We start from the raw sequence: 26,757 nt of genomic DNA, 5'->3' as shown, positions 1-26,757 counted from the left end.
ATTCTCCCTTAAAGTATACCTCAAGTTTTCTCTTAAATATATTGCTTCAACCAGTTTCCCATTGTCATGACCCTCTGCATGAAGAAGTTCCTCTTTAGATCTACCCCTTAGATCTACTAATAATTATCCTATATTTATGCCCTCTAGTTTTGGACTCACCAACAAGTTGAATGAGCCTTAGCAACAAGAGCATCTGCATTGTTTAAGAGAGGAACAGTGGGTAGTTCTGAGCTCAGCATGAAGCTGTGTCCATGACATACCTCATATGCATTCTTGATATTCAACGGCTGGCCTGTAGCTGCCACACAACCGACAATTCCTTTGTTCCACTCCAACCGAATACAGTTGTTCGAGGTTTCTTCAGGGGTGGAACCTTCTGCAACATCAAAGAGATGGCTCACGAGAAACTTCTCATTGGAGCTGTCCTCATGCACCAGGAAGAGTGAATACCTGTCAGCTTCAATGACTTTGTTGATGTGGAGAAAGATCTTGTGGCATAGCGTGGTGACGTCCAGATGACTGGAAATATCTTTGACAAGTTCTAAAAGTCTGGAGCACTGATCACTGACCGGCATGGCCTCACAGTCAACTTTGTGCACTTTTGAAGGCAGCTGCTCCTTTTTATCCGAATCAAAGACGAACGTTAACCCCCCGATGGAGTCTTTAACAAGAATAGGTCTGAGGGGCCGGTCAAATTCTGAAGCAGAGATTTTCCTGGTGGGAATTCCGGGGGCTGTGTTCTCAACTCGGGCCAACTGATATGATGGGCTGGTTTCTCTCGCAGTCTCCCTTGTAGTGGGAATAGTGTGAACTCGCTCTGCAAACCATGCATTGACCATCTCCCTGTGAAATATAAACACATGACTTCATGGAAAGCTAGAATGATGTTTATTGCTGTCACTGCTCATTCCCCTGGGGCTGTGGCGAGAGGCTATAAGTAGAAAATGGTTTACTAATTTATGAGTTAGACATCCTGCGCACTATTGCTTAGAAAAAAAATGCTCAATCTAACTGTTTTATTTTCAGTTTTCACATAACTTAGCACCACACACTGTCTGTGAAAGGATTGTGTGTCAGCTAAATATGCACAAAGCAGGCATCAATCCTGGCTCTGCTCGGGAAATAAAATAAAAGCGTCCGAGAGAACACAGCCCAACATTGTACGCTTTGTGCACTAGCATGTGTCCTCATGCCAAGTGCTATTATAATATAGGGGTCAGTTAATACTGTATTACATCCCACAAGAGCTTTATTTCTGTGTCTCATGGACAGAAGGAGTCTACACTGTAAGGTGAAAGCACCTTACTCCACTCAATGCCTGCTCACGTTACGGTAGATATTATTAAATCAATGTACGAGATACTGGGTTTATGTCTATAAACCTAGATTTCACCACTCTGGTCCACAACATGAGGAGGAGAACATTTAACACTACATAAAGCTCTCAGCAGAACTTTAAGAGTTATCTTTCGTTAGTTAACAAATTGAATCAATTGAGTGCAATTTTCCAAAAGAAAATCTTATCTTTAATCTTTTTTTCAGCATTTAGATTTAAAGCTATTTGTTCTCAGTTTGCTCTATTTAGGATATGTTTTTTTAATGTTCCAAGCAAGAGGTAATAGGAAATTCTATAGACGCATCAGGGGGGATCAAATGTCATGAGAAACACAAACACACACAACACAAGATTTTAGGAAAATATATCAGTGAAAATCAATAGCAAAATACTCCAAACACTCAAGAATCGTACAAATGAACTAGGACTGGGAGTAACAATTGAGAGAGTATGTATCCTGAAACTGAAATTGCTGAGAACTGGTACTGTCACTCCACAGACAATACCCCAAAAGGAAACTTTAACCTACACTGAACTGGAAAAAAAAATTCAACATGTTTCTTATAACCTGAAAATATAGTTGGTTAAAACAAGGCCTTCTTTGTCAATAGAGCACAATCTTTAAGGGCCTTTAAAAAACAAAAAATCTTGTATTTGAAATAGCACTTTTCACATCTTCTAGATGTCTCAAAGCGCTTCACAGAATATACTGTAAAGTGAATTGACTGTATATTTGTGGGCGAACGCGGCAGCCAATTGCACACAGCAGTGTCCCACAAACAGTCGTGTATTTTATTTTCATTCATTTTCATTATCATTCAGAACTCTGCAGCTCGTGTACTGTCCCGCACCAGGCTTCGGGACCACATCACTCCCACCCTCGCTCGCCTCCACTGGCTCCCCATCCCCCAGAGGATTGATTTCAAGATCCTCATCCTCACCTACAAGGCCATTCACGGCCTCGCTCCCTCCTACCTCTCCAACCTACTATCCCCCTACCTACCTGCCCGTACCCTCCGTTCCTCTGGCTCTGGTCTGCTCCACGTTCCCCGCCCCAACCGCCCTACCATCGGTGGTCGGGCCTTCAGCCTCTCAGCCCCCAGGCTCTGGAACTCCATCCCCCAGTGCCTTCGCCGCCTCCTCCCTTTCCTCCTTCAAGGCCGGTCTCAAAACCTTTCTCTTTGACCGTGCCTTCAGCTCCCCTCTCGACTCTCTTCCCCCTCCTCGCTCCCTCCCTTCCCTCCCCTCACCCTGACCATTTCCCCCCTCCCTGCTCCCTCCCTTCCCTCCCCTCACCCTGACCATTTCCCCCCCTGCTCGGGTCATGACCCAACTGTGCAGCGCCTTGGGACGTCCTCCTGACGTGAAAGGCGCTTTATAAATGGAATCTTGTTGTTGTTGTTGTATTGTTGTTGTATTGAGCAAATTTTTTTTCGAAGGATTATTATCCCCGGAAAAGCGATCCGTCAATTGACTAACAACCAGGTTCCTACTTACTACTAGGTAAACAGAGTTGTGTTTCATAATTCAAGCAGATAGGGTGCAGATTTAATATAGAACACCTGATATTCGACAAACTTTTAACTTTTTTCTTAATGGTTTGTTCCCTACAAATGTTGCATCCTTCAAATTGTCCCTTTTAACTGTTAAGTGTCACATTTTTCATCGGTGACTTATTAAGTAAAATCAATGGTTCTGATTAGCTGAGCAGTGGTTATTAAGTCCTGGATAGATATATTTGCCTAGCGTTGATAATGAAGGTTTCTTTGTCAACAAGATCAAATTGAATCAATAAGGCAGCACAATAATGTTCTCACCCATGTAAATACAGCTGATGTTTAGTCAATTTGTTTTGTGCCATCAAAAGATACATTGACATTTGGCCTCAATTCTTGGGAAGTTGACTAATTTTGCATTTTGCGACATCAGAAGAATGATTCTCGACTGCTTTGGTGTATTTCCTGACCAGCAGAGACCATGGTCAATAAACTGTAGAATGTTTGGAGAGGTGCTCCCTGACAGATACATTAATTTAGTCAGAAAGGTTGCCAATGCACATCTATCACCAACATAATCTGATGACTCCTCTCATCAGTGTCTCCTTTACAGGTCTATCAGCACCATGTGAACAGGACAGGCTATTACTTGGGCTTTGTCGAGTTAATTTGTTAATTCAAAACTGTTCATGGTTTCTCAACAAGTTTCCTCAATTTTGCTGGTTAAATTGGAAAAAAGCAACCGCTCTGTATTCATATTATATCATTTAGAGAATTAAAACAAGGAAAGGATTCAATGTGTTTTGCACATGATCTTGTGTAAAAAGGAAATTCCTAAACTGTTAAAAACACACACACACAAAAATTGGTAATTTCTGGGAAGATTGATATCAGGGAAAAGATGAATGTAAATGTGTCCTGTATTGGCTCACTGTGTGGGCTGACACTCTAATATCATTGTGGGATCCCTGCATTGTCAGAGGTGCCGTCCTTTGGAAGAGACGTTAAGCCATAGATTCTGTCTGCCTGTTCAGGTGGATAAATGTTGTCAGGGGAACATTGAAGATCCCATGGACACTACTAAAAAAGAGAAAGGTTTCTTTCGGTGTCCTGATTAATAATCCCTCAGATAAAATTGAACATTCACTTCATGGCTGTTTGCGGAACACTGCTGTTCTCTGCGCCTAAATATACACTAAATCCTGTGGAGCTTTTTTTTTAATTTTTATGTGAAAAGCACCATACCAAATGCAAGGATTATTATAATCTATGACCCAAAGGATAGAGATGAGTACTGAATTAGATTTATAATCCACAATTATCAAACATAGATAATTTAACATTTATTGTTCTCACTTTGATTTTGGTATACATGTGCTAAAGGTCTCCCAATAGCGTTTTATTACATATTGTGTAATAAAATCCTTTCCAATATATTGAACAATATGCAACACCAGAAATTGTGATCAAGGACGGTATTTTGCTTTCAGGGCTTTTTCAAGCTATGAAGAGGCTTCAAGAGTCTGACAAACAGCAGAAAAAAGTGCCACACCATTTTTGACCTTTGTTGACTTTAGGAATACAAACATTTTAATCTTGCCACCTTCAGTCAATTGGAATTAATGCAAAAAATCCAGTTTACAAATATCATATTTTCATCGTCCAATATATAACTAAATATACAATTCTGTTTTGATGATAAAGGCTTCCACTGACTAAATATATCCAGTGAATAGTTAACAATACATTTCAATTCCTTTCCCTTCTCCTTTGGTACCTGATACCCCTCATCAAGTACACATTTTGCTGTTGCAATTCCAATTACACTCAAATCCAGCTTCACTTCCTTGTCCCTGCATAATCAATCTAGGTCTTTTTCAATGCTGATATTTACAACCTGGCACATAAATAATTTGGTAACATAAGCACGCTTACAATATGACAAGAAATATTCTCCTGCAAGTAATTTATTAACATTATGAAGAGCAAAATATGCAAAAACAGATCATTATAAAACCTCCCAGCTCCACAGGCAAAGCTTTTCGATTTATCATCACCTTCTGCTTCCAAATGCCAAGGCAGTTTTCAGTCCAGTTAGTTGGCTTCCCACAAGTTTCCAGTAAAATGCCTTTTCAAAATCAAAATCAAAATAAATAATGTTCACCGTTTATCACCCATTCATTAGTTTAGTTAATGCTTCAGAAAAATATTTTTTATATACCGTGCACCTTGATATTGTTATTTTTGGTCATGTCCTTTAATACAACATCAAACAGAACTATACCTTAATTACTGGTCCCAGCAGTGTTCATTCACTACTGGTGGTCTGCGAAACATTGAATCTAATACTGTAGAACAGCTGCTCTGGTGCGTTGCTATATACGTCATGTCACGAAGCAGAAATTGATGGCTTCTATGAAATTTCTTGTACACTCGGCTCTCCCTTCTGGTTGACCCACATTTGTCTACTTGTGGGATGTTAAAATTCCCCTGATTATCACATTACAGTTTCCTCCAGCTATCTATCTACTTGTTCAGCTTGAGCAGTTCCAATTTGTGCCAGCAAATTCAAGCAGGAATTGGATAGTTATTTGAGAAATAAATCAATTGAGAAGTATGAGAGTTAGAAACAGTGTTTGATTTATTGTTTTAGAATAATAATAATCCTTGCATTTGGTATAGGACCTTATCACTTTACTGAGATGTTTCAATGTGCTTCACAAGATTTTACTTTGAAGTGCAGTATTTCCTGTAGCAGCTAATTTGCACACAGCCAGGTCAGACAAATAGTTATGAAATGGGATTGAGACACCAAGCGTGTCAGCCTGGCGCAGTGGTAACACTCTCGCATCTGAGTCAGATGGTTGTGGGTTCAAGCTCCACATTTGCATTTGGAATCAGTGTAAGATGATACTCCAATGGAGTGCTGGGTGGTGGGGTGCTGCATTGCCGGAGATGTGGCCCTTCAGATAAACCAAGATCTCATCAGCCTGGTAGAAGAATGTAATCCTGCACTTTGCACCAGAGGTTTAGTCATAGGTATTTGAAAGAACAAACACATACTTCAGAAAACAATTAGGATTCCCCCTTTTTCCCACATGGGAGGATCAGGGTTCTGAAAGGTGATACTTTACCTACAAATATGCAGTCACTACACTTTTCGCTCCACATTACCTCTGTGACTTCTTTCAAACCGATCGACTCAACTGCTCTCCTAGCTCAGCAAACACTGGCCTGTATTACATCCCCCACCTTATCCACCCACCATCGGCGGGCGGGCTTTCAGCCATTCTGCCCCCTCTCTCTGGAACTCCATCTCAGAGTCCCTCTGACTCCCTCCCTCCCTCACTTCATTCAAGGTCTGTCCCAAGACCTTCCCCTTCATCTATGCTTCCATTCATCCTTCCATCTCCACTCCTCTCGACTCCTATCCCCACCTTGAGTGCCCAGCCAGCAGTGCCAAGCACTTTGGGGTATCCGATGTGAAAGGCGTCATACAAATGTAAATTTGTGCTGTATTGTGTAAATCCTGTTAAGTGTTTTGAGACATTTCAACGATGTGATGAGATATTATTTCAATGCAGGATACTTTAAAGGCTTTATATTCCCAGTACAACTTTTTCACAAGGGATGAACTTTCATTGTGTATTTCCTTACAAACGTCATTTACTTTACCTTATTTTGATGCATTAAGATTCATCACTTTCTTCTATTATCTGTCTGTGTTGACACCAGCCACTTGAACTTTAATTACACATAAAAGGAATGACTATTCTAGCACTGACTAAATGAATCCTGTGATACCAGAATAACAATAAATCACATTTTCATTCCACAGTACTATTCAAGTATAAATGTCTGTTAATATTAGCAAACTCTGATTTTTATATATTTGCCATTTTACTTTATTTTTCAAGCAAATCTCTTCCATCTTTAGTGAGAGCATGTCCTGGCCCCTCAGGCTGAAAGCATTACACAAAGCTCTTGCTCTGGATTTTATTAAAGTTTACAATTAAAAATCCAATAGTCTCATCACTGGAATATGGGACATAATGTCAATTATACCCATGTGTATTGCCCTAAGTGTGGTATGATTCTGCTTGTGTGGAATCGACTTCTATTACACCATGACAGCGCAAATATAATGTGTGCTGCCTCATGTTATACTTCCCCCACTGAATAACGTGAGGTAGTGCAATGTCTGATACTTTATTCACCAGCGTTTGCAAAAAGAACAACTTAAGCTAGTCCTTCTTTTCATTCTATGTTGGTCTGACTGAAAAGAGTTGACGCTTGCATTAGGTCTGGTGGTCAAGGAGGCTGGTAAATCCCCTTCATGTATACACGCCTGAGCACACATGAGCTGAGCAACACAAATGTAGGGTTTTGCCCTGCACGGCAATGTAATATCATAGAATAAAGCAGTTGAACATGAAGGTTTATATTAGCTCCAGGCTCCCTGTTTCAGCACAAAACCTCAGGATCATGCACTAAATCTATAATAATAATCCTTGTATTTGATACAGCACCTTATCACACCATCTCAAAGTGCTTCACAGGATATAGTGTAAAATGGGGTAACTGTGTGTAATTTGTGGGTGATAAGCTGGTGATACATAGTGAAAGAAAATTTCCTTTTGTAGATAAGGGGTAAAAATTTGTGATTATTATCACACCAAATGTGTTATGGAATTTAACTCCACAATGTTACTTTTTCTTCTTGTCCCCAGTTTCTCTTTCATCACTCCCCCCCCCCCTTTCCCAATCCCCCAAAAGCAGTGGGATCTACTTCCACAGAGACAATCTGCCCTCCTGTATCTCATCCATAAAGTCAATCCGCTTTATATTATATCCTGTGAAGCAGTTTGAGATGTCCCAAAAACCTGTTAAAGTGCTATATCAAATGCAAGGATTATTATCTATCCAAGTGGCTCCTCTGAAATTCTTAGTGTTGGCAAACTATTCAATCAAGGGAGAGCAAGGGGAAGGGTGGGTGAATGAAAGAGGGGAATGCTACATTTGCATTGGAAATGCAATTGAAAGGAAAACAAGAAGGCAAACAAAGTCTTGTTCTCACACACTGCCATACTCCAGCATATAATCCAATGACACCAGTAAAACAATAAATCAGATTTTCATTCCACAGTAATATTCAAGAGCATCATATGAATAGTAAAGACAAAGGAAACAAAACACTAGCCTCTGGTACTGACAGAAGCTCAGTCCAACAAGCACATGTTTATGTGTTGCTGTGTAACCAGCTGCTCCCACTAGAGAAAGGAGCTTTCATAACAGACCACAGATAATTTAAATATTTTTATTGCAACTACTGATGATGGTTCAAGCTTTGCAAACTACATTATTTCTCCTTTTATGAAGTGTAAATTAACCCAGTTTGTGCAACCACTTGAGTCTAATTTTACTCTATGTAGCTTGATGCCGTAACCTTCTGACTGAAAGCAACAGTCCGAAAATGCTACCAACTGAGCCAATCTGACACTAATTGTCACAATCTTTGCCACACATTAGATCCCATTGAATCCTTTTAATTGGGAGGGTGAGGAGATTTTCATCCCATCAATGTAAACTGAATTTGAATAAAATAAAAGATTATGGGGGAAATCCAGATTGAGATGAAATACTCTAGAGAAACAGGATAATTCATCTGATGTTGATATTGAATGAGATGTGGTATCAGTAACTGGCTTAATGAATGGAGGGAATATAATGGAGTTCTGTGCAGCTACCTTTCAGAGTTGAATCAAATGTGTTGCTGAACTTTCCTTCAGGTGATTCAACAAACAAGCAGACTGCTAATGTGGAGACAGTGGAATTCATGGAACAAAAGATCGTACAATGAACTCATTGTGAAACTCCATAAATATCAGCCGAATGTGTAGTTGCGCACACTCACTACACATCACAGAAAGCCTGTGAAGTGCTTTGAGACATTTTGACAACAAATAAGGCATTGTATGAAATGCCATTCTTTGGATGAGATGTTACATTGAGGGCCCTTCAGCCTTTTCAGATGGATCTTAAATATTCCATGGCACAATTCAAAAAGAGGCTGTTTGTGGGACATTGCTGTGAGAAAATTAGCTGCCACATTCACCTACAAAATACACAGTCACTGCACTTTACAGTATATCCCCGTGAAGTGCTTTGAGATGTCCTGCTGACTTAAAAGGTGCTATAATTATGCAAGGCTTATTATTACAGGAAAGGACTGAGCCTAATAAAGTCCTTTCATTGTAATTGTAACTGATGAAAATAATGCATTCTTACCTGTTCTGGGGTCCAATTATAACAAGCAAAGGCTGATGACAAAGACCGCTTCAATCTCTTTTGTGCTGACAAAGTGAGACACTTGAGCAGTTTACTCAGTTCCGTGCATGTGAGTGCCCCCAGGCATGAACTGCTGTGCAAAGCATAATTACAGCAATTCAGGGTCAGGTGGCACTGACTGAGGAGGTGAATAAGGTTCAAGACAACAAGAAAGGGCTGCTCCATATTTCTGATTATAAAACCTACAGCCCAGAGTAATCATAATGTGCTGGAAGGTAAATAAATATTCATCATTTTAAGAAAAGATTTACAGAAACTGTTAAGTCACAGTCAGTGAAATAGCACTATTTTGTTCCAGACTTCCACTAGTTGGTTTTGTTTTACATTTACATGAAAGCATATAAAATTGTGCCAACACACTGCAGTTCATCCATCAGACTGTAAAAGCTATACTGAAGATGACAGAATGTGGGCACAGTGCAAGCCAAACAAAAGGCAGCTTCATATTTGCTTGCCAGTCTAACATAAAAATATATGAACATAAGAAATGCTGGATGGAAAAAAGATCCATCTAGTTCGCCTTCCAGTTTTCTGGTGGTCGCATGCACATTCGTTCCGAATTACCTATGTAATATCTAACATGTACAAAAAACAACCAAGCATAAAAGAAAATGAGAATTTATTCAAAAAATCCCCATCAAATCAAAAGGGTCACCGTGCAGGAGACAGAATATCTGTCACTGCAACTTCTAGTGAGGAATCTGTGTGAAACATTTGCAAGAATTCTACAATCTCTCGTTTAATTTCAGCCCACTTATTTTAGTTCAATTTTGGAGAGACTGAAGGATCAAAAGCAACAAAGGCATTCAACATCCTTCTTAGTAAAATATCACTATAGTGGATAGAGCTGCAGTTTGCTAATCCGAGTTTGTGCAGAATATCGTGGGAGCCAGGCAGGATTGTATAGGAAGGCTAACATTGCTCCAGCTTTCTCAGTGTTAGGAGGGGAAAACCTGCTCCTGCAACTTAGGGTTAGGGTTAAAAAGCATGGAGTAAAAATAGGGGAGTTCTGGAACAATAAAGTATAAGTTACAGCAAACATTTTATGAAATGTTAAATATTCTGAAGCCTGCAATAATGAAGCATGCTGAAGGACAATCATTATCCATTCACATAATAGGAAGAATATTGCAATGTTCTGATTTGTTAATTAATATGTGCATTATGACAGCAGACTGACTTGTTAGGAGGATGGTGGCTGAGCTAAGAAAAAAAGGATTAGAATTAACAACTGTAACTTGCATTTATATAGTGCCTTTCACACGAGGTAGCATCCCAGTTCACTTCACAGTGGTGGAGTCTGAAAACGAGCCAAGGGGAGAGGGAGGGGGAGGTGACCGTAAGCACGACCAAAACGGAAGGTCTCTAGGTGGGATTTGAAGGTAGGGAGGGAAGGGGCAAGCTGAAGGGATTGAGGGAGAGAATTCCAGACTTTCGAGGCGTAGTGGCTGAAGGCACGGCCGCTGATGATGGAATGGAGAGCACGAGGGACAAATAGGAGGCCGGAGCCAACCGAGCAGAGGCAGCGGGTGGTGGAGTGGGGGGTAAGCAGGTCAGATAGGTAGGGAGATGTGAGGGAATTAAGTGATTTGAAAAGTGAGAGGATTTGAAGTTGATCCGTTCAGTGATTGAGAGCCAGTGGAGGTTCGTGCAGGTGAGTATCAGGGGGGTGGAGTTTTGAATTAATTGGATTAATCTAGTATCCCTCAAACTGACCAGTACATGGCTGAGATCCGCAAGCCAGAGGGTCAATGTATTGTGCTTCCAACCTCTCATTACAACTAATGTCATGGAAAGGGATTGTCTGCCTTCAGCACACCCGGCAACCAGTGTTAACCAGTGTTAAATATTATAAGATCGATAAATTCAATGCATATGTTAATTGGTGCCCTTGGTGTTAAACATTGCAATTTGCACCCCATAGTGGCTAAACATGTACTTAATTCATTAAGTTATTGAAATGAATTAACTGTGATGCCTAACATTCATTAAATATTCATAATGTATGAATAACAAAGAGAATCAAAATAAAGAGAGAAATAAAGGTGAGGATTTTATATGGGAGATAGAAATATTAACAGGTTTGAATAATTAAGTTACGTTTTCAACAAAATCTGAAGAAAAGGACATGAAAATAATGTTACAGAAAGGCAGAAAACAGACGGTAATGAGTGCTTAAGGTGGTAATCTATTCTACAGCTTCAGGTGACTGCATAACATTTATAGCAATAATGGGACCATTAAGAATAAATTATCTTTAAAAAACTTCCAGGGTAATTTTTCATAATGTTTTAATAATATTTTCATAATTTTTCATAATATTTATGGGATACTTGGGACCTGTGGTTGCGGACAGTGACTGTGCAGACATTAGCTACCAGAGCACTCCACTCTGGTTACAAATTCAGGAAGGGAAAGATAAAAATACAAGCTGCATGTGTGGGCGTTGCATTTGTATGTATATATTATATGTAGATGTGTGGATATTAAATATGCATGTAAATATAATATATACAAATAAGATTGATCTTTCCATTGTGACACTCGAATCCCCAGCTGCAGCCTGTCACACTAGTGCAGCATTTGTCTGCTACAAAGGTATGACAATCTAGGATTTGTGCTCTGACACTAAAAATTATCATCAATATTTTAAAATAATAGATTTCCCTCTTTTGGACTGCCACTCTGACAGCCACACTGTCCCTACAGTCGCACTCAGTTTAGATGCAAATTAGTTTTACATTTCAAATCAGACCAGGTCTTGAGTTGCATTGAAGAACTGAGACAATGCAGTTTGATTTAAAGGACTGTCATGGTATCCTCAGTGGAATACAAAAGATCATAGGTTATTATTATTATAATCCATCAAACTGTGTGCCACTCTTAGTACTGTTGCTTTACTTCATTGGTCCTTTGGAAGCCTTCAGAGGATATTCTGCCCAGATGAAGGATTGATGCTCCATCACATATTGCATTGTACAATCCAAACAAAACATTATAATATTGGTATATCAAATACAAAATAACACAATTTGTGGAACATTGCTGTGCACAAATTGGCTGTTGCATGTTCATACAGACACACAGTCACTACACTTTACAGCAATAACCTGAGAAGTGGTTTGAGATGATTCAATGTTTTTGATGCTATAGCAAATGCAAGGATATTATCAAATCTTCACCACTAGGTGTCAGCCTGTAAGTAAACAGTTTCATTCTATAATACATTAATAATAACCTTGCATTTCATATATCATCTTATCATGTTGTTGAGACGTCTCAAACCGTTATGCAGGATATATAGTAAATTAGATTGACTGTATTTTGTGGGTGAACGCATGGAGCATCTGGACAGTAATAAAATCATAAGTGATAGCCAATATGGATTCATGAAGAGAAGGTTTTGCCAATCTAATTTACTGGTTTTATTGACGGTGTGACAAGGGAGCTTGATAGGGGTAAGGTTGTGGATGTTGTATATCTGGATTTCAGCAAGGCCTTTGATACAGTTCCTCTTGAGAAGCTGGTACTGGAAGTAAAGAAAGCGGGAATCAGTGGAGGTATATTATAATGGATACGCAATTGGTTGACCAGAAGAACCCAGACAGTGGTGGTACAGGAAATGTCATCAGATTGGAAAAATGTTACCAGTAGAGTTCCACAAGGATCTGTTTTGGGACCTCTTTTGTTTAAATTTTTATAAATGATTTGGAATTAGGAGTCGCAAGCACAATTGCTAAGCTTGCAGATGACACCAAGCTAATGAAGGTGAGATTGCGAAGCTGAACAAGATAGGTTACAGGAGGATTTGAACATACTTGGGAATTGGGCAGATCGGTGGCAGATGAAATTCAATGTGAAGAAATGTAAAGTACTTCACATGGGGACAAAAAGTCCTGGAAGGGACTATTATTTGAATGGAAGGAAAATAATATGTAAGGAAAATGAAAAGCGCCTAGGGGACCTGATTGACAATAAATTGAAGCTCTCCCAGCAATGCTCTGTGTTAGTGAGTAAAGCAAACCAGATTTTGGTATGTATCAAAAGATCAATAGCAAGACGAAATAGTGGGGTAATACTGCCACTGTATAAATCATTGGTGAGACCATACTTAGAGTACTGTGTACAGTTCTGGTCGCCGTAGTACAAAAAGGATATTGGAGAAATCGAGAAGATACAGAAGAGGGCAACCAAAATGATTGAGGGAATGGAAGGGCCGGACTATGAGGAGCAACTAAGTAAATTGGGCTTGTTCACACTGGAAAAGAAAAGATTGAGAGGTGACATAATCGCTGTCATTATAATAATAATATATAATAATAATCCTTGCATTTGATATAGTGCTTTTCACGTCTTCTAGATGTCTCAAAGCGCTTCACAGAATATACTGTAAAGTGAATTGACTGTATATTTGTGGGCGAAGGCGGCAGCCAATCTGATGACAGGAAATGTCATCAGATTGGAAAAATGTTACCAGTAGAGTTCCACAAGGATCTGTTTTGGGACCTCTTTTGTTTAAAATTTTTATAAATGATTCCTACAAACAGTCGTAGATTGAAAATGACCAATTTATTATTGTTTTTTGCTTTGGAGGTATTATTATTAGGCGTGTGGAGTAAGGAAACTTGTCTAAGGTTTCGCCCTCTGCCTGGAATTGAACTCAGGTCTCTCGCTTGCAAAGCGAGTGGTCTAACCACTGAGCTACAGGACTCCATTAAGATTCTAAAGGGGCTAGACAATATGACAGGCTGTTTCAACTTATCCAAAATAGTAGAACCAGAGGACACGGTCTGTGATTGAAGGGGGCTAAATTCAGAACGGATCTACGCAAACACTATTTCAGTGAGTGAATAGTGAACCTGTGGAACAGGCTCCTTAGGGAGATGGGTGAAGCAGGAATTCAATTCTTTCAAACACAGATTAGATAGTTTTCTTTTAGGAAATAACATTATAGGATATGGTACATAGGTAGTTTGGGACATATATGCATGCGAATGCCAGGAAGGTGGAAGGCGAACTAGATGGACCTTGGTCTTTTTCATCCAGCATTTCTTATGTTCTTACGAAAATTCTCCTACTCCTTAACATAGGAGGGCAGCAAAGCCAATTCTAACACCCAAACTGCTTCCCATGGTGTAGTCAGCTAACTCATTTGCAGACTAGATCAGACTGAAGATATTATTTAACTATTCCCTTTGTATCCAGTTGCAAATTTACTTCCACTTTCACCAACAAAACAAGCACTGTTGCTGAACGAACCTAGTCACTTGACACTCCAGCAGTATGCAAACATTTTCTTATGCAAAGTCCAAGTGATTTTTTCACTGTGGAGCAGGAAGTGCTAATTATTAAAAGTAACACCTAGCTCAGATGTATTGTGTGCACAATTACTGGGAACAGAATCCAGACAGAATGGGCTGAAACAAAATAATATTTTTTGCCAGTAAACACAAGACCAATTTTTATCTGGCCGAACTTCATCAGGTCATGATTGTTAACGTGAATTAAAAACAAATGATTGAAACATAATTTGAACCAACCCACCTCTCCACCCCCGTTATAGACTAATCTTATTTCGCTAAACTAAGAAACAAATAAGCCATACATGGCGATGTGGGAGTATCAGAACTCTGGGTACAACCAATTTTTAGAGGAAGGAGATCTTGGAGCACAAAGACTTCAGAGGTTCACAGATCGTCTGGAACCAATGGAGGGATATTATACACATCGAAGCACGGTTCCCAGAGAATTTCACGATTCAATTATTCTGCTGGCAACAACTGTCACACATTTGATAGAAACTGAAGGACAGAGGGCTTCGGGAAGAGATGGACCACTTGATGAGATTCTGGCTTCTAACACCATTGCATAACCTCTCTACCCTGCAGAAAACCAATACACGGTACCACATAGACTAACCCACTCTGACAGAGTGGTACTGTGGGTTGAATGACCCATTTCTGTTAGGAGCCTCTATTTACAGCTTCCTGTTACCTTGTTTTCAGTGCCATTGTTGTTGACTTCATGTCTATATCCTGGGTGTTGCTTTCCCCTCCCCTAAAAATGTACAGAACTCAACCATCACTGTGTCCACAAAGATTTGCAGGGCCTCATCTGAATACTTTCCTTTCTGTTAACATTATCATCAGAAATTCCGCACTTCGCACCTATATTCATGGATGTTCTGCATTATGTCTACATTGGATCATTAAGGTACTTTAACAGTCTAACATACTTAACATTGTCATTATCTTCCCATTATATGCTAATTTTCTGTCATCAGTAATGTGTCAGGCTGGCTCAGTTGGTAGCACTCGTGCCTGTGAGTCACAAGGTTGTGTGTTCAAGCCCCACATCAGGACTTTGAACTCACACATTCTAGGTTGACACTCCAATGCAGTGCGGACAGGGGGCCACTGCATTGTCAGAGGTGCCGCCCTTTGAATGAAACATTAAACCAGAGGAATAGAGGAATATAAAACATCCCATGACACTACATGAAACGAGAAGGGAGTTTCTATCAGTGTCCTGGTCAGCAATTCCCCAGATAAAATTGGTCATTCACTTTGCAGCAGTCTGTGGGACATTGCTCTGCACATATTGGCTGCTGCCTTCGCCTACAAATAGTCACTATACTTTACAGTAAATCCTGTGAAGCACTTTGACCTAAATTCTAAATGCAGGTTTTTTTTAATATAAATTCCATTATGAAATGGGATGAACTCAATTTCATTCTCATTAGTTTGTTAAATGGGCTTCACATTTGTTTTTAATGAGCAAAAGAAATTTCAGGCCTTAGGTGTTTAGCTCAAAAACACGCTGCACTCAAAAAGCACGAAGTCACTTTGTCTATCTTCAGGAACACCCACGCACATAATGTATCATTGAACCAACTCCCCTAAAAATTGTAGTGTCTGCTATGACAAATAATATTCTTCTCACGTATTGCACGCTGACTAAGCAGCCTTCAAAGCAATAATATACAAGGATCTCCAAGGAAATAGATTCTCTATTATTCCTCATCTTGAAGGTTTCCTTTGGCAAACTGTTTTGTTCAGCTGATGATTTGTTAAAGTGTCCTCCATTTGAAGATAAGCACATTTTTTTCAACAAACACACCAAAGGAATATTTTTGCACAGATCAGGCAGATGTGGGCGTAAATATTTTGGTCCCTCAGCAATGCATTACAGGGAGTCACTTTTACCAATGTATAATTTTAATATCACAAGAAAATACAACTAAAACTGCACAAGTAGAGAACAGAACAAAAATTGATTATTTTGACTATAAATCGATACCTTTAAAGGTGAAAGTTTCTGGGAGGGATTAATTAGCTGTCAATAACCAATCGTGATCATATCTTCTAAGAACCATGGGGTGAGAAATATGATATAACAATAACAATCTGCACTTATATCCCGCCTTTCAGATTGAGAGAATGTTTCTAAGAGCTTTATAAAGAATGGAGTAGGGGGAAGCTCAGGTGGGGGAAGGTGCCCAAAAGTGCAGTTGAAGAGATTGTCCTTCAGCCAGGATACAACAGAGAGGTATGGGATAAGGTGGAGGGATTTCAGGAAAGAGTTCATGAGGGAAGGGACAAAGAAGCTGAATGCTTGGTCAATAATGGAGCGGAGCAGGAAAGTGGAACAGGCCAGAATAGAATAGAATGGTTAGGGGATTAGAGTCACAGAAAATTTCAGAGATAGGATGGTGCAAGGCTATGCAGGTATTTGAAAATTAACAGCTTTTAAGTGATTATTATGAGACACTGCATTTTTCACCCTTAAATGGCTAATAATTAACTCAGAGAACAAAAGGATCTGTTAACCTAATGATTGGATTGTCCACTTATGGCTTGAATTCATTTTATTTTTCAGATATTCAATTACTGATCCAAACAATCACTTTTCATTCTGCTCCTTTGTTTCGAAACAGAAAGCACAGAGCAAGTTGGTGGCAGGTTGGAGTGTAACAATTATTATTTAAAGTCATTATGTAGTGGTTTACATATTGAATAGCAAAGGTGGAAACCCCATTTAAAGTCTGGTATCTGCTCATAGTTTGTTATCAGTGATCAAACTGTCCGTCATTCTACCCCCTCTCTCTGGAACTTTATCCCAGAGCACACCAACTCACCCACTCCCTCCTTACTGTCAAAGCTCACATCATGGATTACTCCCTTGACCCCACTTTCAGTCACCTTTCCACTTCCTACCCTCCTCAGCCCCACTCTTGGCCTGATTGCCCACCCAGCACTGTGAAGCACTTTAAGACATCCTCCCAGTGTGGAAGGCATTATATAAATGTAAATTGTATTGGTTGCTGCTTGCAAACTCAAGTACAATTATAGGTGTCAAGGATCAAAACTGTGATGTTCAGGTAAGATTCCAGCATTAAACATAGTTAGTGGTTTACATATTGAACAGCAAAGGTGGAAACCCCACTAACCTTTATACTGGGTTCCTAAAAGTACTACAACAACAACAAAACAATTACATTTGTATGCTCCTTTCACATCGGGAGGACGTCCCAAGGTGCTGACAACAACAACTTTAGTGCCTTTCTTGCCAGCCGGTGGCCCGGACTGCTTAGGAACAATAGTCATTAACAATTAATGCTCTGTATGGAAATACTGGTTATTCGGTCATTATCAAAAGCAGAGACGAGAGTGTCAACTTTGCCTCAGGCAATGGCACTGGCATTGCTTAATGTACTTCTGTACTAAATATCAGGCATGGCCAATACCTCAGTGTATTCTACCTCACCTGCCCCAGTCAAGGAAAATAGATGTTATGATACTCAATCTCTGGTGGAGAAAGCCACATGTTCTTCTGAATCTGATGAAGAGGAGAAGGATGAAGGTGCAGAGAATCCTCATTCTTGCTATACAGACCTAGATCCTTTGAAAATCTTTTTGCATCAAACCTGCAGTCTATTTACTGCATTTTTTATTTTTATTTCAGATTTCCAGCATTTGCAGTTTTTTTTTACTATCTCCACAAATATATGTCTGATCTATTTGAACAGATTATTTTGTATGACCATAGGATAGTACGCCATCGTTTCTGTTCCACCAGTTTATTAGATCATGCCAGTTCTATTAATCTATACTCTTACTTTCTAAGTATCTATCTCCCTTTTAAACATCCCAGTTGAATCTGCTTTAATGGGCAGCTGGAGCAGTGCCATCCCTCTATGTGAAGAAACTTAACACTTTAAAAATTATCATACTTATTCCTCCTATTTCTGCACACTGAGTAAAATGAACTTCATGCTTTGGTGGTTAAGTCATCGCTTTGTGTTTATCACCCAGAGATGGATGCACCACTACTAAATCAATGTTTGCCTTAAACTGAATTATCAGTTGAATTACCTTGCTGAATTATCTTTCCTCCAAGGATTATGGTTCTCAATTGTTATATACCACTGAATGCACGTTATCAAGATTGAATGTCTATCTGTACTTGAGCTTGGTATTTTGTATCAATGGACTGAAGGATACCTCTCAGTTCATGTAATTACTAGCTTTATTTGGAAAACCTTAGGTGATTAATTCCAATCAATAGATGTCTAAAGTGGATTACTGGAATACATGACCTTGTGTCATGATTAAACCAGTACCAATCTAACTGGTAGAACTAAGGGTTTTGGTGCTTCTGCTATGCTCATTACTTTGGGGGCAATACTTAAGAGAAATCTTTATGCTTTCATAAACCACTATTGTCTTGATCTGATGGGTAGGGTGGTCCTAACTGGACAAGCATCAGGAAGCTTGCCAGACAAGGCAAAGGGGTTTTATCTGGTTAAACTCCAGCAGTACCTCTACGCACACCCTGGATCCCCGAACCTTGGTTTTCACCAATCTGCACCTAAGCAGAATGCATCCCTCCAGTCCTTTCCAGGCACAGGGAAATTTCCATGTTTAAGTGGCACATTAAGTATTTTGATATTGTTGTACTCTAAGATGGCCTTATAATTATAACACAGCTTTTCACCTCAGCACAAAACTTTGATCAAATATGTCTACAGAGACTGAATGAATAACCAATTGGAGCTTACAAACTTCTGTTTTGCCTCATTGTAGATAGTTCTGTGGCTCTCATCAAATAGAATTGAAGATTATTATATCTAGAATTGATTATTATCAAATAGAATTGAAGATTATTATATCTAGAATTGATTATTATCAAATAGAATTGAAGATTATTATATCTAGAATTGATTATTATCAAATAGAATTGAAGATTATTATATCTAGAATTGAAACTCGACAATCTACTAACATTGTCCCTATTTTGTTCCATGACGAATTGAAAATCTGTCCTCTTCCCTGTTTAACAACTGTGCCAATATTTATTCCATTAAATGACAGTCTATTCTAAACATTACTAACTTTTAAATGTCAAGAAATTTTTCCACAAATAAAGCCACAATTGTTGCTTAATTTGGTTATATCATACTCTTGGTTTGTTCTTTCTCTATTTGGCACTGCTAATGACAGACCATTCAGCCTGGTTTGTCAGCGGGACTTGGGCAGACCATTCAATGAGGCAAGGATTCTTCCCTCTCATCTCCTATTAACCCCGCAAGCCAAAGTCCTAATGGATAGGGTGGTCCTAACTGGACAATCTGTGCCTAATACTCTCTGGAATTAGGTAAGCAGAATGCATCCCTCCATTCCTTTCCAGGCACAGGGAAATTTCCATGTGTAAGTGGCACATGAAGAACTCTTAAGTCTGGTTTGGATACTCTTAAGCCCGGTGATGGCTTTCTGCATGTGTCATACATCCGGCTGACCAAAAAAGGAAAAGAACATTTTCTCTATATGCTATATTATTTTAAAAACATGGGTAATGTCTATCTAGCCTTCTCAAAGAAAATAAATACTGTGTGTTACCAGTCAAACAACATTTCTCATGTTCATGACACAGTCAGCAGTAAATTCTCTTATCCTTTTTCCCCTTTCTGTTGGTTTCTCTCTCTCTCTCTCTCTCTCTCTGTATACACATGCATACACAGTACTTTTGCTTAGTTGAGGAATATGGATGAAACCATTAAATGTACAGGCTTAGCGGTATTGATGAGCCTGATAGGGCAAGTAAGCTGGATTGACATGAAAAGCAGCATAGCCATTCACTTTGTGGTAATTCCGCTCCAAGCTGTGTAGGTTACCTCAACTCAATCATTGCATTGTACTCTCCAGTGCCAGAACTCTCATGCTATTTGCATAAGTATTGGCAAAAGAAAAATGTGAAAATTTACAGCCTTCGTAGCTGGTTATGAAAAGCAGGACTTTTTGTTCCTTAAACCTGGTCATGGATGATTCGTGGAACTACACTAAATTCTGCTCCTTAATAAGCCACTGGTTACGCCAGTAAATCACTAAGTTTTCCCACACTTTTCTAAAATGCAAGTTGAATTTCGTCCAATTTTACAAATGCAGGCTGATTGTGAATTGAAACTGTGACGATGACAGTGCAAACAAAAGTGCAAGTTAATTTATCTTACAACACAGTTAGTTTGCAGATTTGAGGCAACACATGACTTGAAAGTGCACTTTTTTAATGTAATTTCCTTTAAAAATCAGTAAAAGTAAATTGTAGACGTCAAATCAATATCGGCTACAAGATACTCAACTGGAAGAGGACAAATTTCAGTGAGTTAAAAAGGGACCTAGCCAAGGTGGACTGGAAAGAAAGATTGGCAGGTAAAACAACTGAAGAGCAGTGGGAAGTCTACAAGGATGAGATAGCTCGGGGACAGAATGAATACATTCCCACAAAAGGGAAAAGTAGGGCATCCAAACCTCCCTGGATGACGAAGGTAATTGTATCTAGAATGAAGCAGCAAAAGGAGGTGTATGACAAATGTCAAACCCAAGATACAGGAGACAACCAAATAGAATATAGGAAGTGCAGAAAAGGTTTGAAAAAGGAAATAAGAGGGGCAAAAAGATTATACGAAAAAAGTTAGCGGGTAACATTAAAGGGAATTCTAAAATACTTTACAAACATATCAAGAAAAAAAGGTTAGACAAAGGTAGGGTGGGGCCAATTAAGGACCAAGGCAGAAATCTTATTGTGGAGGCAGAGGGTGATGTACTGAATGAGTACTTTGCATCCGTCTTCACAAAAGAAGTGGATGCACCAAATGCCGCAGTATCGGAGGAGAGGGTAGAGGAAATGGATAGGATAAGTATAAACATAGAGGTAGTACTGAAAAGGTTGACTGGGCTGAAGGTAGATAAGTTGCCCGTTCCGGACGGGATGCAGTCAAGGTTACTATGGGAGGCAAGGGTACAAATAGCAGAGGCTTTGGCTACAATTTTTTAATCATCGTTGGACACAGGGTTGGTGCCAGAGGACTGGAGAGTGGCCAATGTGACTCCCCTGTACAAAAAGGGACAGAAGGACAAACCTGGGAACTACAGGCCAGTAAGCCTAACATCAGTAGTGGGGAAACTCCTGGAGACTATAATCCGGGACAGAATAATTCTTCACTTAGAAGAATATGGGTTAATTAGGGACAGCCAACACGGATTTGTTAAAGGCAAATCTTGTCTAACAAATCTAATAGAATTTTTCGATGAGATAATGGAGAGGGTGGATAAGGGTAGTGCAGTTGATGTAGTTTATATGGACTTTCAAAAGGCATTTGACAAAGTGCCACATGAAAGACTTGTAAGAAAGATAGAAGCCCATGGTATCCAGAACTGGCTGGGAGACAGAAAGCAGAGAGTTGTGGTGAACAGCTGCTTTTCTGACTGAAGGGAAGTGCACAGTGGCGTCCCCCAGGGATCGGTATTAGGACCACTGCTCTTCTTAATATGCATAAATGATCTGGACTTGGTATAGCAAGTACCATTTCCAAGTTTGCGGACGACACAAAGTTAGGTAGTGTGGAAAACAGTTAGAAGGATAGTAGCCAACTGCAGGAAGACATAGACAGAATGGTAAAATGGGCAGACACATGGCAGATGAATTTCAATGTGGAGAAATGCGAGGTAATGCATTTTGGTAGAAAGAATGAGGGGAGGCAATATAGGCTGGTAATACAATCTTAAGGGGGGTAAAAGAACAGAGAGACCTGGGGATGCAAGTAAATGAATCCTTGAAGGTGGCAGGACAGGTAGATAAAGCTGTAAAAAGGGCATATGGGATACTAGGCTTTATAAATAGGGGCATAGAGTACAAGAGTCAGGAGGTTATGATTAACTTATATAAAACACTGGTTAGGCCTCAGTTAGAATATTGCGCCCAGTTCTGGGCACCACACTGTAGGAAGGATGTTAAGGCATTGGAAAGAATGCAGAGGAGATTTACGAGGATGGTACCAGGAATGAGGGATGATTATGAGGAAAGGCTGGAGAGGCTGGGATTGTTCTCATTGGAGCAGAGAAGGTTACGAGGAGATATAATAGAGGTCTTCAAAATCATGAGGGGATTTGATAGGTTAGAAAGGGAAAAACTGTTTCCACTGGGGGGTGTGTCGGTGACTCGAGATCACAGATTTAAAATAGTCTCTAAAAGAAGCAGAGGGGAGGTGAGAAGAAATTTTTTCACGCAGCGAGTTGTTCGAATCTGGAACGCATTGCCTGAAAGGGTGGTGGAGGCCGATTCGATAACTACTTTTAAAAATGAAAGTAGTTTTTCGGGTGTTCGGGTATTTGAGGAGGACGGGTTTGTAGGGTTATGGGGAAAGGGCTGAGGTGTGGGATTGACATTACATTGCTCTTTTCAAAGAGCCGACACAAACTCGATGGGCCAAATGGCCTCTTTTTGTGCTGTACGATTCTATGATTCTGTGATTCTATACAAATTGTCTGTGTAGACAAAAGAGAAGAACAGTGCTTGGTTCACCAAGAGGATAATTAACCACTAGAACAGGTTGCTAAGAAGGGTGGTTGCAGGTAGTTTCATGTAAAACACAGCTTGATGCTGTGTTGGGAGGGTGAGAAGGTGGATATTCTGGAAAGATGAGATCAAATGATTTGAAGGGTCACGTCCTCTCATAATCTGTGAATTTGTTAAAAGGATATATTTTTCTACAAACAAGCACATTTTGGTACGAATTGATTTTAAAAATGACTAAAAGCTTAATAAAATAGCAAAGGATCATAACATTTGAAAAGGTTATGAATCCATGGCAAAAAATATAAGATTTTGACTGGAGCTTTCTATTTAAATTATTCAGATTTACCAGAATGACATATGTTATTCATTAGTATTACACTTGGAATGCATATAGTTGCATGAACCTTTCTTCACTAATTTAGTAATTAAATTGTTTATAAGGATGGTTGCTATGACTGCGACAGTATCAACATTGCATATTAGAGATGGCATGACATGAAAAAATGGGATTGAAAAATGTGGAATTTCATAACAGATGTTTTAATCATCAGTGATAATGACTACCATATCACATTAAGTCCATTATGAAATGCCACATCTTCACCTACAAAACAACAATTTGCATTTATATAACACCCTTCACACCAGAAGCATCTCGGAATGCATGGTTTGATGCTGAGCTGGAAAGAGAGGAAGTGACTGAAGGCACAGTTGAAGCAATAAGTCTTCAGGTGTGATTTGAACACTTGGAAAGAAGGGGTAACATGGAAAGATTTGGGCGGGATAATGTACTTTACAGTAAATCCTGTGAATTGAAAGGTACTACATCAAATGAAATGTTTTTTAGGATGATTATTATTTTTTCTCACCCACTGATAACTGTGACAGCTAAAGCCAGCAATAATGTTGTTTCCACACCTTTAGCATTGAAAAGGGAGGATAGTGATAGTTATCAGAATAAATTAACAGGGGGTAAAAAAAAGCCTTTAGAATTCACTCTTTTGTTATTTAATTAAAGGGAAATGTAAAACTTAATTTTAAAAGATAATTATGTGTTAAATGAATTGCAGCACAAAATCTGCGGTTGGAAAATAAAAGTAACCTCATCTTATTTTTATATGCAAAAACATCAGTTTAACATTACGAGGAACCCGTTGCTATTTTAAATGAATCGACTCAAGCCGGTGGAAAGTGAATATTTGGGCAATTGCTATATATTTTTTAAACCAACGTTTATAAAATACATAGGAGAAAGAGGAGTTCAGCCCATCGAGCCTGTTTCATGAATTTATTAGGTCATAGCAGATCTTTAAAACCAGGATTAAAAAAAACACAAAATAAAGTCCAAAGCAAAATGAATTGAAAGACAACAAAACATATAATAATAATAATAATCCTTGCATTTGATATAGCGCTTTTCGTGGTTTGAACCTTTCTTTTTTAATCCATCTCTTCCTGTCAGAAACCATGTGAATAGTATAGGAGCTGATATGTCCCAGTTGTTATGATTATATTAGGAATTCATGACATACAGTTGTTATGATGATATTAGGAATTCATGGCATAATTGTCTTGTTTGCTGTGTGCAGTACACATTGCAGTGTTGTGCAGCACAGCAGTGTAGCACTATATCTTATGTGATCCCAGATGTTGGGTGTGATGAGGTTTGTGTTTAATTGTGTTGATTTGCTGCTTTACCCCTCACCCCCAGGGCGAGCAATCGTATTGCAAAACCTCCCTTCGATTCTGTTGGCTGCATATCGCACGATAGCGAAAGGCTGAGCATTTCTCCCAATATCAGCCGGAATCGTGGATTCCTCACAGCCTCGAGTGTTATGCAGTGATATATATATATACACACACACACACGTCAGCCTTCAGTAGCCGACACTCATTGAAGATCCTGTGTGCAATGCCCAGGATAAGGGGAGAGCAGAACCAGTCTCGGTCACACCTCGGGCTCTCCTCCTCTATTATGAAGGATCTGAACCACCACAACCACAGCCCTCGACTGACACGAGTCGCCTCTTTGGAGCATCAAAACAAAACCCGATGTCAACTTTCCAGACGTGTGGTCCACACCACATCGAGATGTCAATCACTCCCCCCCCCCACCCCCCACCCCCCCCCTCCCCCCCCCCACCCCCACAGCCTCCCGGCGATTCATTGCTTTTAAATACATTGACAACAGACCATCTGCCAATGATGTGGGGAGAGTGTGGGGGGAGAGAGAGAGGGGAGAGCCCTGGTTTGTGCACAGTGTTTAATTTCCAATGCATGTCCCCCCCCCCCTGGTCACTGCCTTACCTGGTGGCTTTCCGGATGAAGTATGAATGTGCAAAGTCTAAGTGATCATCAAGCCAAGCCTCCATAGCCTCGCACTCCCCGGGGCTGGCAGGAGCCATGGTCCTGGTGGCAGTAGCCATGGTCCTGGTGGCAGCAGCTGCTGCCTCTGCGCTTTGCTGCTCGCACTGAGCTCGGAGTCTCTGCTCTGCTCTGCTCTGGGCTGTGTGTGTGTGTGTGTGTCAGTCCCCACAGGGCTGTCACTCTCCTCTCGATCTTCCCGGGGCTGTCACTCACTCACTCACTCCCCTCTCTCTGTTCAGAGCGGCTGTGACGGTCTCCGCTGCTCCGGTGCAGACATGTGTTTGTTGTTAATGTACTCTCTCCCCCGAGTCCCAGCGCAGCGAAGAGAGACGCGGAAGAGGGCAAAGCCACCAGCGGCAGAGGACAGCCCAGCACAGCCCAGCACAGCACAGCCCAGCCCAGCACAGCCCAGCCCAGCCCAGCCCAGCCCAGCACAGCCCAACACAGCACAGCCCAACACAGCCCAGCCCAGCACAGCACAGCACAGCCCAGCCCAGCCCAGCCCAGCCCAGCCCAGCCCAGCACAGCACAGCCCAGCCCAGCACAGCCCAGCACAGCCCAGCACAGCACAGCCCAACACAGCCCAGCCCAGCACAGCACAGCACAGCCCAGCCCAGCCCAGCCAGCCCAGCCCAGCCACAGCCCAGCCCAGCCCAGCACAGCCCAACACAGCACAGCCCAACACAGCCCAGCCCAGCACAGCACAGCACAGCCCAGCCCAGCCCAGCCCAGCCCAGCCCAGCCCAGCACAGCACAGCCCAGCCCAGCACAGCCCAGCCCAGCCCAGCACAGCACAGCCCAGCACAGCACAGCCCAGCCCAGCCCAGCACAGCACAGCCCAGCCCAGCACAACCCAGCCCAGCCCAGCCCAGCCCAGCCCAGCACAGCACAGCCCAACACAGCACAGCCCAGCCCAGCCCAGCCCAGCCCAGCACAGCACAGCACAACCCAGCACAGCCCAGCACAGCACAGCACAGCCCAGCCCAGCCCAGCACAGCCCAGCCCAGCCCAGCCCAGCACAGCCCAGCACAGCCCAGCCCAGCCCAGCACAGCACAGCACAGCCCAGCCCAGCCCAGCACAGCACAGCCCAACACAGCCCAGCCCAGCCCAGCACAGCCCAGCACAGCCCAGCCCAGCACAGCACAGCACAGCCCTAACCCCAGCCCAGCACAGCCCAGCACAGCCCAGCCCAGCACAGCCCAGCCCAGCCACCAGCACAGCACAGCACAGCACAGCCCAGCACAGCCCAGCTCAGCACAGCACAACCCAGCACAGCACAGCACAACCCAGCACAGCACAGCCCAGCACAGCCCAGCACAGCCCAGCCCAGCTCAGCCCAGCCTAGCACAGCCCAG

General features: G+C 41.0%; 1 protein-coding gene across 2 annotated transcripts in view; it reads right to left on the bottom strand.

Moving 5' to 3' along the window:
* The window catches only part of pde5ab (phosphodiesterase 5A, cGMP-specific, b), a 63,374-nt gene extending 37,574 nt beyond the window's left edge, over positions 1–25,800 (bottom strand). For both annotated transcript variants that reach the window (XM_042337424.1, XM_042337433.1), the window contains exons 1-2: positions 25,342–25,800; positions 261–843 (exon numbers count right to left, since the gene is read on the bottom strand). In XM_042337424.1, the coding sequence (XP_042193358.1) occupies positions 261–843; positions 25,342–25,460 (702 nt within the window). In that variant the 5' untranslated portion in view covers positions 25,461–25,800. The remainder of the gene's footprint in view (positions 1–260; positions 844–25,341) is intronic.
* Between the last annotated feature and the right edge of the window lie 957 nt (positions 25,801–26,757).

This window comes from Callorhinchus milii, unplaced genomic scaffold, assembly GCF_018977255.1.
Source record: "Callorhinchus milii isolate IMCB2004 unplaced genomic scaffold, IMCB_Cmil_1.0 Scaffold1, whole genome shotgun sequence".
NCBI lineage: Eukaryota > Metazoa > Chordata > Chondrichthyes > Chimaeriformes > Callorhinchidae > Callorhinchus > Callorhinchus milii.
This window is presented reverse-complemented; position numbering and strand designations above follow the sequence as displayed.